Source organism: Nothobranchius furzeri, chromosome 12 (genome assembly GCF_043380555.1).
Source record: "Nothobranchius furzeri strain GRZ-AD chromosome 12, NfurGRZ-RIMD1, whole genome shotgun sequence".
Classification (NCBI taxonomy): domain Eukaryota; kingdom Metazoa; phylum Chordata; class Actinopteri; order Cyprinodontiformes; family Nothobranchiidae; genus Nothobranchius; species Nothobranchius furzeri.
In genome coordinates, this window is record NC_091752.1 from 52,913,388 (window position 1) to 52,926,144 (window position 12,757).

General features: G+C 40.3%; 1 protein-coding gene across 3 annotated transcripts in view; it reads left to right on the forward strand.

Annotated features, from left to right (window-relative positions):
* The window catches only part of cacna1ia (calcium voltage-gated channel subunit alpha1 Ia), a 378,911-nt gene that overhangs the window by 294,531 nt on the left and 71,623 nt on the right, over positions 1 to 12,757 (forward strand). For all 3 annotated transcript variants that reach the window (XM_054750503.2, XM_054750504.2, XM_054750505.2), the window contains exons 21-27: positions 237 to 415; positions 2,878 to 3,004; positions 3,670 to 3,795; positions 5,320 to 5,409; positions 5,547 to 5,739; positions 7,144 to 7,295; positions 9,456 to 9,565. In XM_054750503.2, coding sequence (XP_054606478.2) covers positions 237 to 415; positions 2,878 to 3,004; positions 3,670 to 3,795; positions 5,320 to 5,409; positions 5,547 to 5,739; positions 7,144 to 7,295; positions 9,456 to 9,565 — 977 coding nt within the window. The remainder of the gene's footprint in view (positions 1 to 236; positions 416 to 2,877; positions 3,005 to 3,669; positions 3,796 to 5,319; positions 5,410 to 5,546; positions 5,740 to 7,143; positions 7,296 to 9,455; positions 9,566 to 12,757) is intronic.

Sequence of the window (12,757 nt, forward strand, 5' to 3'; positions counted from 1 at the left end):
CACACACACACACACACACACACACACACACACACACATACACATGGAGGAAATAGTTTTGGATCCTCTATGACCGAGTCGTTCGGCCATTTTGTCCACCTATCACCGCCTCTCCTCATGATTTTTCCAACTCTATGTTTTGCATTTGACAACCCACAACATTGTGTTATATGTGAATTTGCCATGTGCGGTCTGTGTTTTTGTATCGTTCTTACTCACCATGCTCTCCTCTGCAGGTTGTTTCTATGGGCTTCTACATGGGTGAGAAGGCTTATCTACGGAGCAGCTGGAACGTTCTGGATGGATTCCTGGTTTTTGTGTCGCTCATTGACATTGTTGTGTCCATGGCGGGAGGGGCAAAGATCCTGGGTGTGCTCCGAGTTCTCCGACTGCTCAGAACGCTGCGTCCCCTCAGGTACACATAAATGCCAGGCATTTTGAACTCTTTAACTTTTTTCTCAAGTGAAACAACAGGGCCATTTTCATGACTTTAGGGTAATTTTATCAAACCTTGATAGACCACTTTACAGGCCATTTCAGGGACCAAAGGAGGAACTGAACCAGGGTTTGTTCTCGAGGTTGGTAGAGGACTTGTGGTTAAAACACGCTGATTGGTTGTAACTCAGTAGGAAATGACATCAGCACACGTAAGAAAAAAAAACTGCATTTGTAAAAACCAGAAGAGTTGCCTGTGAAGCAAAATGTAAAAAAAAAAAAAAAATACAGTATTGTTGCTGCTTTAACCTCATACTTTTTTCCAACGCTGAAAAATGTGGCAGAAATCCCCCAACGACGATATCATTCACGCCACCTTGTAGTCCCACAGAGCGCCGTGAAAAAGGATGCATCCTCTGGTCGTTGGACGCCGCTTTACACGTCACACAGCCGCTCTCGGGGCCCTCATTTATCAACCGTACTCACACACAGATCTGTGCGTATGTTCTGTGTAGGAACTATGTTACACATTGTGTGGTATTTATCATCCACACATGTTCTTCATCTACAAAGTATTTTACCCAATAAACAATTATATGAGAGGAAAAACAGCTGTGTAACATAACTGGTGCTAAAGCCTATAAAAGACACGTGTGACCAACGGGAATCGGACATTACAGCATGGCTGACATTGTGTTATTTTTTAATCACAAGTTTTACTCTTCCCATTTTTTCATGATATTTTAATCATTTGTAGCTTATTTATTCCTTGTGAAGCACTTTGTGATTTTTATTTTGAGAGGTGTTATATCAAAGATCGTTTCTACTTATTATTGTTATTGGAGGTTTTGGCAGAACTTGAACTCAAAGGCAACATGTCCTCCGTGAGCACACTGATCTGCTTCCCGAAGGAGACCCTTCTGGAGCTATGCTGTGATTTGGGACCTTTGTGGAGCATCAGACGAACCGCACAAATCCACTTCCAGTCCATTTTCTATTTTACAACTATGAGAACCCTCCAGAATGTCCTCTGCTTGATCTGTCTGTCAAAAACGTTTTCTTTTTTTTTTTTTTGTTAATTTTTTTTTTCGGGAAGAACCCAGGGAATCCCGTCATGAGCTGAGGACATGGTGTGACCAAATACGGTTAATGGAGGGCGTTTCTGTATTCAAATTAGCATAAAAGGACTCGAGCACCTGCGTATGCACAGATGGGTTTCACCATCAGATGACTGCAGAAGAACATGCATACGAGTGTCCACCGCTGTTTCATAAATCAAGGTCTAAATGTCATTCATAGGTTGGATTATAGGAATATTTCTACGAACGTTTGACGAGTGAAGCTCTGGATCCCCTAACTGGATTACATTTTGGCAAACTTTTATATTAAAGAGACAATGTGGCATTTTTACCATTAATCTCTGCAAATATCCCGCAAAATGTTGTTGTAAATGAATAAAACGATGCACTTTTGTTAAAAAATTAGCGGCTTTGCAACATACAACTACAAAAATTGGGTCTAAAATACATAGGAGCAGTTTTAGGTCTCTGGGCGACGCCACATTAGATGCAGTGGGAGTCCATGAGGACAAAATGTGTTCACTGATTTGTAACAAACGGTTACAAAACATTTACCATTCATAATCATCATTTTACACATTTACTACTTTGCTCGTTGCTAGTGATGAAAAGGAGTCTGATTTGCTGGAGGTTGAACGATCTGACGCAGTGCTCGTTCAAAATTAGCACTCTTGGGGATTTTGGACCCTAATGGGCATCTGTTGGTAAGGTCGTACTCGAACACAAATTTACTGCTTGCTTGCAATGATTTAGGTATGTACTTCCATCCATCACCAGGGAAAATACACATCGTCACTTAAATCTAAAGCTAATTATCGAAGACGCTTAACTAAATAACACATCTATGAACATATTGTAAGTAAATCAAAACTCTGAATATGTCTGCGGTTGAAGACGAATTAGCTGTGAACCCACGTTAGAGTCCACACAGACGGTAACAACAGTCCCTATTTACGATCATTCATTCAGGCTTTTCAGTCATTAATTCAAACTTGCCTTTGAATTATGGCCTCAACGCCTGCAGTTTGATCCTTAGAAATTTTAAACTTTTTCAGAAATGAAAGCAGGGTGCGACTCTGTGACAGAGTACTCCCTAACATCCATTTATTTATCAGTTTATTTAATAATTGCAACAGCAAACACGTAATTTAGCCCTAACTGAATAACTGTGTTCTCCCTAAAGCTTTGTTTTCCCCTGCGAACAATAATTCATCTAATCAGCACCGTTTGAAAGCTGTGATAACAGACCAATGATACACATCAATCCGAACTATGTGTGGAGACGGGGAAAGTAAAATATTAGATTCTACAGGGCTCTGTTTATTTTTATAGATTGTTACGGTCTTTTTCTTCTGTTCCTTAGAGTTATTAGCAGAGCGCCGGGGCTGAAGCTGGTGGTGGAGACTCTTATCACTTCCCTGAAACCTATTGGCAACATTGTCCTCATCTGTTGTGCATTCTTCATCATATTTGGTATTCTGGGAGTTCAGGTGAGAGGAACAACTAGCTTTAACAAAAATAAGTTTTGTTAAAGATCAAGTTCACTGATAAAACATTGTTATTTTTTAAATATGATCGGTCACTCTGAGTTTAACATGCAGGAAGAACATGAAAACAGTCTTCTACCCCTCTTTCCTGCATTAGTCTCTGATAGAAAAAAGCCGGAGAAACACTCCAATTATAAAAGCTTGACATTTGAATGTTGTTATGTCAAGTTAGCATACATGGACTCACCCATCTCGGCTTAAGACGGGGAAAGCTGTTGTTGGTTTAGCATCCAGGAAAGAGCAGAGCATGTCTCAGCTAGCACAAGCTAACTATTAGCATTAGCAACTCTAACAACACGGCAGGACTCTTTCAGGCCGGTGTTATTTGTGGAGATAAAGTATCAATGTTGCAAAGCAAAATGAGTCAGTGGTAGAGTTAGCCAATCAGAACACAGATATCCAAATTTCAGGAAGTAAAAATGCTGCTGTCTTCTGGTAGAGTCCACTGCATATTGAAACAATAAGTGAACTTGGTCTTTAATTAAATTTCTGCTTTTTTATATCACAACATTTCAGTTTTAGATCTTAAAGTAGCGCAAAGCAACTAATGAATGTGTCTTGCATAAGTTACATGATCTAATCGAATATTGTTTTTTTTTTCCTGACAGCTGTTTAAAGGCAAATTCTTTTACTGTCTTGGCCCTGATGTCAAAAATATCACAAACAAATCTGATTGTCTGCAAGTAAACTACAAGTGGGTCCATCACAAATACAACTTTGACAACTTGGGGCAGGTGAAGTTATTATTATTATTATTATTATTAGTAGTAGTAGTAGTAGTAGTAGTAGTAGTAGTAGTATTATTACTTCAATATTTCAGATCCATTTCCATTTCAGACCCAGATAAGTAAAGTAAATACAACATACCGTTTTCAAATGATCTTTTATTAAGTAATAAAAACTATCCCAACCAATGTGGACCAGTGGTATTCATTAATTAACCATAATGAAGTACATTATCTGGAAGGGTAAGTTTGGTTTCACTGGACACACCCAAGTCTGATAATATCACCTGAATATAGAATCTGTCCGACTTCAAACAAGTCAACCAAAAGATCTCAAAAAGCAACACGTCTTTCGTCATTTCCTCATCACCTCTCACGTCGACTACTGTAATCCCCTTCTATTTGGTCTCCCAACTAAATCCCTTCATAAACTCCAACTTCTCCAGAACTCTGCAGCACGCATCATTACTGGGACCCCCCTCAAGAAATCACATCACTCCTGTTCTTGAAAAACCTACACTGGTTGCCAATAGAAACCAGGATCACATACAAGATCCTACTACTTACATTTAAATCTATACATAGCATGGCTCCACTTTATCTACGTGACTTACTAACTATTGCAACAACTTCCCGATCTCTTAGATCCTCATCTGCACTTCATCTGGTTCAACCTCGAGCTCGCCTTACCACCACGGGGAGCAGAGCTTTCAGTTGCTCTGCTCCCCGGCTCTGGAACTCACTTCCCTCTGCCATTAGAAATACGGACTCTTTTCCACAATTCAAGGCACACCTCAAAACCCACTTATTTAAACAAGTTTATTCCCTTTAGGCCTAGACTTTAGAATTGTTTCAAATTTTTATGTATCTTGTTTGTTCTTATTGCCCTATCTAACCTCTGTTGTTTTTTGTTTTTCAAAAATGAATAAATAAAAATGTATTATATTATAAGGTATATAAGAGCAAAAGAACCCAAAACAACAAAATTATATTTATTAGAGAATTTATTGAAATGTTATTCGTCTGATACTGAAGTTCATTTATTGATCTGAAATGGGGGTAGACCGATAATATTTACCAATTTTTATACATTTGTCATTGGTTAAGCCCATTTAAAGTCAGGCACATCCACAGGCAGCCCAGTGCTGTTGCAGTATTTCATTTAAATGTATTTTTACATTCACTAATAAAATGCATAACAAATGCTCAGCATTAACTTTATTTAGGTGTCTGACTTTATCACTGAGCAGTGCGCAAAGATCGGTCGTGAAATTCTGCCCATAAAAATTGGCAGTACATATCAGCCCATGTCTCCTAGATATCGGTATCGGCAATTAAAGAAAACAGTCAACATTGGTCGACCTTTAATCTGAAATATTTAAATGTGTGGAAAAGAAACAGGAGGAATCTGTGAGGAAATCATAACTTATCATAGTGCACTGTACATACTGGCCTTGGAAACTTGGATTTCTTTTTTCATCTGTTTTCTGGAACTAATTTTAAAACATTTTGTGTCCAATATATTTTATTCAGGCTTTGATGTCCCTGTTCGTACTCGCCTCCAAAGATGGCTGGGTCAACATCATGTACCACGGACTGGATGCAGTTGGTGTCGACCAACAGGTAAAAAACTGCTGAATTAAAATAAAAGCTTTTTCCATTCACTGGTAAGAATCTAAACTTCCTGTGATTTCTAATGTCTTTTCTTTCTCCTTTTCATCACATCATTTAACATTAAATTAACACAAAACCACCTCCAGCCGATAACGAACAACAACCCATGGATGCTGCTGTATTTCATCTCCTTCCTCCTCATCGTCAGCTTCTTTGTCCTGAACATGTTTGTCGGCGTGGTCGTGGAAAACTTCCACAAGTGCCGTCAGCATCAGGAGGTGGAGGAGGCCAAGAGGCGAGAGGAGAAGCGGCAACGGCGTATGGAGAAGAAGAGGAGGAGTAAGAGAGAGACGAGCGGGGAGAAATTAGAAATGAAAGGAGATGGGGAATTTAGATGAAAATGACTAAAAGCTGATTTTGCATTTAAAGAAAACAACAACAGGTAAACTGATCAAATGGGTTTAATAAAAGAATTGCAGGGCTTTCAAATGGTCCACATTTTGTTTCAAAACATTAAAACAACCAATCAATAATATCCAACTGTAACCACTCCAGGTCAGTTCCAAAGAACAAGCAAAATGAGCCTAAATACTTTAATTATACAAAATTAGTAATGGTACAATGAAAGGGGTAGGCAGAGGATCAGTGTTACATCTAAAAACAAAACTAAATATTGCAGCAGCTCACCTCCCATTTACATCGGGTACGGAGCAGACACAGTCCAGTTTCCGTACGTCTTTCACAGTAACTGTGGTTCCTGTGCTGAAAGTCTCTAGCCTGGCCTGCCAGACTCGTCCTGTTTCATTCTGCACGGAGAAAGGGTCTGGGAACTCTAACCAAGCCAATCAGTGCTGAGTAGCGTACGTCACACACCATAATGCCGAGTTTATCGAACGTGGTGACTGAAGCGGAGTTCGCTGTGGCTCTTTTCTCTGTTTTAAATTACTTGAACACGTCTTTAAAACCACAAGTAGAAGCGCTAAAAGCCTTTCTTCTAAAGAAAGGTGCTTGCTCTGTCGCCAGACGCCATTTTTGACAACAGCTGAAAAACTACACGGTCGCAGACATCACACACGGCGACGCTCAGTTTCTCATAAACAATGAAGACAGCGGCGGAGTTCGCTGCGGCTCATTCCTCTGTTCTAAATGACTTGAATGTCTTTAAAACAGCAAGTAGAAGAGCTAAAAACCTCTCTTCTAAAAAATAAAAGATGTTTGCGCTGTTGCCAGACGCTACTTTTGACTACAGCTAAAAAAAATCTACAGCGCCTATCTCCAGCAGTCAACAGGCAATCAGGCGGGGTGCACTCCATCGCAGGGCAACACAGAGACACACAGGACAAACAATCATGCACACACACACACACCTAAGGACAATTTAGACAGACCAATCAACCTAGCAGTCATGTTTTTGGACTGTGGGAGGAAGCCGGAGTACCCGGAGAGAACCCACGCATGCACAGGGAGAACATGCTAGCTCCATGCAGAAAGATCCCAGGCTGGGAAGCGAACCCAGGACCTTCTTGCTGCAAGGCAACAGCTCTAACCACTGTGCCACTGTGCAGCCTGCCCCCGTAATACATATGTAAATATATCAATATATATATATATATATATAAGATTGTTTTCTTTCTTTCTTTCTTTTATTTTCGACCCCTAAATATTTATGAAAAAGCAGAGCCAGGAGAGTTTGGAACCATCTCTAACTGAGATCATAATAGTGATGATGTGTTTTTCCAACAGAGGCTCAGAAGCTGCCTTACTACTCCAGCTATGGCAACATGCGTCTGATGATCCACACACTCTGCACAAACCATTACTTGGACCTCATCATCACTTTCATCATCTGCATCAACGTGATCACAATGTCCCTGGAGCACTACAATCAGCCTCGGGTAAGGACACCCCTTTAGCTGTGACAACATGTGCTTGGTGACTAGGTGTGATTCTAGGAGGATCGTTTGGCTTGTTTTGGAGAAAGTTTTTGTTTTTAAAGGTCTTTAATAATTATGATTTTTACCAGGTGCAGATGTCTCTTAGGTATGCCAGTGGACTAGTAAACATTGACAGTTTGGCTATTGTGTGTTTAGTGGGCTTGGACAGCACAGCCTTGTTTCATGAAGCATTCTGTAGAGGGTGTCCCTGTTATCAAGTCCCTGCACAACTAAAGCAGCATTTATGTCTAAAGCAAGCTGAGCTTGTTCCCAGTTTGGATTGGAATCAGGCAGGGCTGTCCCTTGTTACCAGTTCGGTTTATGGACTGGATCGTAAAGGTGAGGTTCACTGAGAAACATATAAAATTTGTTGTTTTTCAAATATGATCAGTCACTCTGAGTTTCACATGCAGGCGGATCGTGAAAATGGTCCTCTGCCCCTATTTCTTGCATAGCTGCTGAAAGAAAATAGACGAGAAATGCTTGGACTAGAGAAAGCTACTCAGATCTACATCACAATGAACATTAGCAATCATGGTCTCATCCTGGACCATCTTGACTCGTGACAGAGAAGGCGTTTGATGATTTAGCATCCAGGACAGAGGACAGCGCGTCTCAGCTAATAGAAGCCACTTGTTAGCATTAACAACCCGACAACATTGCAGAATTCTTTCAGGCTTGTGTTGTTTAGGGTTAGGATTCATGTTTTTTAAGGACATAAAACATCAATGTTGCAAAGCAAATGGAGTCAGTGGTAGAGTCATGTTGCTGTTAGCCAATCAGATGTGAGATGTTTGCATCATGAATCTTTGTAAAGACAGTGAAAGTCTGTAAGTCTTTATAATGATAGTTTCATTTCATTGACACATTTTTGTTGCGTAATTGAAATGAGAAGAAGCTTATGCCCTCTTTAAGACAAGATCTCAACTCTGTGCAGATCAATGTGGTTCAGTGGGGTTAGCATGCACTGGGACGGTTCACAGATCCGCTAGGATGAGTCAGCTGCTCTCAATCATAAGACAGGAAAATGTGGAATCCTTTCTCCAGGTTGTGTCCAGTCAGTGAGTCTCTGCCTCAAGAAGTGGACTTTAAAATATCTTGTTGTCTTTTTCATGAGCGATGGTAGGATGGAGCAAGAGCAGTTCATGCATCGGTTAGTTTTAGCATGCATGTCTTAGTATTATCATGTCTGACAAACGTTTATTAACTCTTGAATTAAATGCTGTGAACATGTGTAGCTGGTGGAAACATCAGCAATACATGAAAGGATGAATTTGGTTTCAACATGAGTTCATGAGTCGTGAGGGGAGTAAAAGCTATTTTACCAAACAGAGGCTGTTCAGGGAGCGATCTACAACAGATAAGATGATGCTTGTTTATAAGATTTATGCAGAAACACACTTCCCTTCAGCTCCCGTTACAGTTCAGCAGGTTGCATTTTGCAGGTGTCAGTGTGACCAGGTCATGGTTTTTATTGAGCCATATCGTTGCACGATACTCCTTCTTAGTCAACTCAGCATCCAGGCCCAGCGCCGTGAGTCACTCTGGTCCACACAGAGCGGTGACTGCTCTCTTGTTTCTGACAGAGGTGCGTTAGCTGTTCATCCGTCTGTTTCTGTGTGGCGAAGGGAGGCTCCAAAGCCTGACAGCACTTTGGTGAAGGAGAGAAAAGTGATTATCTAGAGACGAGACACCCATTTGACCTTTAAAACAGGACGTGCTTTCTCAAACTGACCAAGCATCAGATAAATATCACAGGTCTGGCTGTGGTTGTCATGATCCTGACATTTGGCAGCCTCCCACGTGCTACAAGACAGCTTTTTAGAAGGCGCCGTCTCCTCTGCAGGAACAGGATCCAAACATGGGATTTTATTTTTCCAAAACAGTTACAGCATGCTTGCCTCTTTGATGTTTGAATGCTCACCTTTAAAACAACTGTTTGTGAGGCGACCTGATGTCTGAGGGTTTGCATGCACTGATTTGGCCTGAAGCACTTCTGGTTTGACTCCAGAAACAACTGGAAGGATTCCAGTTTGCCGTTTCTTCCCGCTGATGCTGCTAGCACAGTTAAATACACACAAACACTCACAAATGCTTCCTTTTCGCTGCTTCTCCTTTCAGTCTTTGGATCTCGCCCTCAAGTACTGCAACTATTTCTTCACCTCAATGTTCGTGCTGGAAGCGGTGCTGAAGCTCATCGCGTTTGGATTCCGACGCTTCTTCAAAGACAGGTGCAGCGTGTGTCCCCACCTGTGGAAGTGTTTACACAAGCATGTCTCAGACACAACAAAGCTTCAGGATCCCTCTGTAATACACACATAGATTACATTGGATCTGAAGGATTTTATGTTGTTGTTTTTTCATGATTCTACTATTCATACAATCTAATATGAGTATTTTTTAATTATAGGCACTCACAGATGCAATAAAAACATTAATAAAAATTTAGACGAGTGCTTCATACATGAAAAGCATCACAAAAGGCATTGAATCAGTCTGAGTGATTTTTTTTTGCCCTTAATGCATCCAGTAATTCCAATAATTTTGTTCAAATTTGTTGGTTAATCCCATTATTTCTTCATGTGTTTTTTCTACACCTCCAATTCCTTCATCATACTCACATAATACCCATTTTTGTTTAAACTTCCTGATTAAAACACACCAGTTTGACACAAAAATATATATATACTGTATATATTTTGGATCTGAAATGTCTAATTAAGATGAAAACACATTTAATTTACACTTTATAATGATAGTTTCATTCCATTGACACATTTTAGTTGCGTAATTGAAATGAGAAGAAATGGTTAGTAAACGAGACGCTGTATGACAGGGAAGCAGGGTTGATCAAAGATAAAAGAGGTGGACGAATGAGTGAGAAATGGATGGATGATGTCATGAGAATCCATCAGTTATCTGCCAGCGCTTTGTCTTTTTTTATGTAGAAGCCGTGAACCATCTTTGCCCATGGTGTGATTTATAGTCTGGGGTCACTTTCTGCTTTGGAACTGGGTCAATGGAGTAGAGATTAACACACAAACACAGTAGCTGTGTGACCTGTGTGGCTACAGGCAACGCTAGTTCGCAGGTATGTGTGTCTTCTTGGTATGATGGAGAACGTGGCCACGGACATGTTGCTCTCTCCGTTTGCTCTCCTGAACAGGCGGGTGATGTGATTTCCAGAGCAAAGAAAAGGGGAAAATGCGAGATTTGCCAGAAGTCCGACAGTTTGGGAAGAGGCAAATATGGCAGGGTTGTTCATATTAAATGTCAAAAGGTTTTCCAGTATAGTGCGGAATGTTATAGAACATTTTCTTAAACTACTGCTGTGTTCCTTTTTTATATTCATTATTTTGCATACATTTTGTTGAGATCATAATTAAAGTCCTTTTAAAGGTGTGGGACACTGGAAAAAAAAACATTTTTATTTATTATTTCTGATTATAATCAGCCACTCTGAGTTTAACATGCAGGCTCAACATGAAAATGGTCTCCTACACCTATCTCCTGAATTAGCTTCTGCTAGACTGAGATCTTAAGTCCCCTCCCTTTCCGACCGTCTCATGGGTCCCCGGAAGATGAATGAATGCAAGTGAATGGGGCTAAAATAGTTGTTCTCTAATACGCTTTGCCTTATGCCCCGGATCACATATATGTAATACTTCACTTTAAATGAAAAGTAATGATATGTGTTTCAACCACTTCTGTCACGTACTTGGAAATTCATCAGCTTGTAAAAGTTCATAATTATCATGACTAAAAGTCAGACGTCAGCACGTTACATATATGATGTCAGCACAGAATCTCTTAGCTTAGCTGCTACTTACCCTGTGGCCAGATTTATGGTTCTTTCCTCCTGAAGGAAGGATTTGAAGTTTGCTGAAATTACAGACAATTTTCCTGTGCCCCTCACCATATCTGGTTCTTTTTTAGTCACAAGTCACACAAAACCTAAAGTTCACGGACATCATAAGTGAAATCCATGGCACTTAACTAACAGGATTAGAAAATAGTGTTTTACTTCATTTACTTGCATTTATTTCCTTGTTCTTCCAGGGACCCATGGTCCAGAAGATGGGCGTGGCTTGGGCTCCCTATATAGATTTGAGAAGCCTGACAGATCTCATCACACCGTCACTTATCATTCATGGACTCACCCATCTTGATGACGGGGAAGGCTGTTGTTGATTGAAACAGCAGAGAACGTCCTGACTAGTAGAAGCTAACTGTTAGCGTTAGCAACTCCACCACACAGCAGAACTCCTCCAGGCTTGTGTTATTTGTGAAGATAAAACATCAACTTTGGAGTCAGTTGTAGAGTGGTGTTGCTGTTAGTTAATCAGAGGTGAGATGTCCAAAGATCAGGAAATAAGACACCAAAACCTGACGTCTGAAGCTCTCCTCTGATGTGGCATTCTATTAGTTCCTGAAACAAGCGCATCTGAGATTTTTATCCCTGAATCAGACTTGCAAGGCATTCATTCCTACTATCCCACTGCAAATTTATTTATTAAACATGTGTCCCACACCTTTTGGAAAGGTTCTAATAAATGAATATCTCACCTGTTGTAGACGTTTACTGACCTCAGTTTAGGATAGAGATTAAAGAGATACTAAGCAACTTATTTCACATGTTTAAATCCTTTTCTTGAGCCAATATGTGCTTAACTCACCATCTACAAGGTTAATAAAATGTCACTCAGACCCCTCCGCACCCTGTGGCCAGAATATTACACAGAGTTGCCAGTCGGTCTCTTGGTGGAGGGAGTGTGGAGTGGAATGGATTTGAAATGGTGACACAGCAGTCTGGTTCCAGCACGTTTCCTGCGTGTATTAGATTGTGAACACAGCTGATTTGTTTGATTTAGTGATGTATTACTCCTGTAGAATCTAATGGAGGCTGAGGAGACATTTCAGCAGTTAGATTAAGGTGGTAAAAAGACAAACTCACAGTGAGGAGATAAGTTTCATTGCTGGTATAACAACAGTGAATTAATAATAGACACTAGGGGGCGCTAAAAGCTAGCAAAACTGCCTATAGCTCTTTAATTCCAACTGGACTGATAGACTAACATCTAGTCACAGCAGAGCAAAGACTATAGTGGAGCCATCCAATTTTTTGTGGTTACTGCTAACACAATATTATAAACATTTACACATTGATATCAGTTTCAGACTACTTGGAAAGGTTTCAGGTCATTAGCTGCTGCTTTAAGTGCTTGCAACAAACTACTGTAACATTTTTATTTTTACCATTCTATGGGGGAAAAACTTATGTAAAATGGGTGACCATCATGATTAAAACAAACAAATAATAGACACTTTGACCCAATCATAAGGAGCAGTGAGCTCTCATTTGCATGGATCCTGGGGGACAGCTTTGGGGTTTTAGTATTTTGCCCAAGCATCCTGCTGAGAGA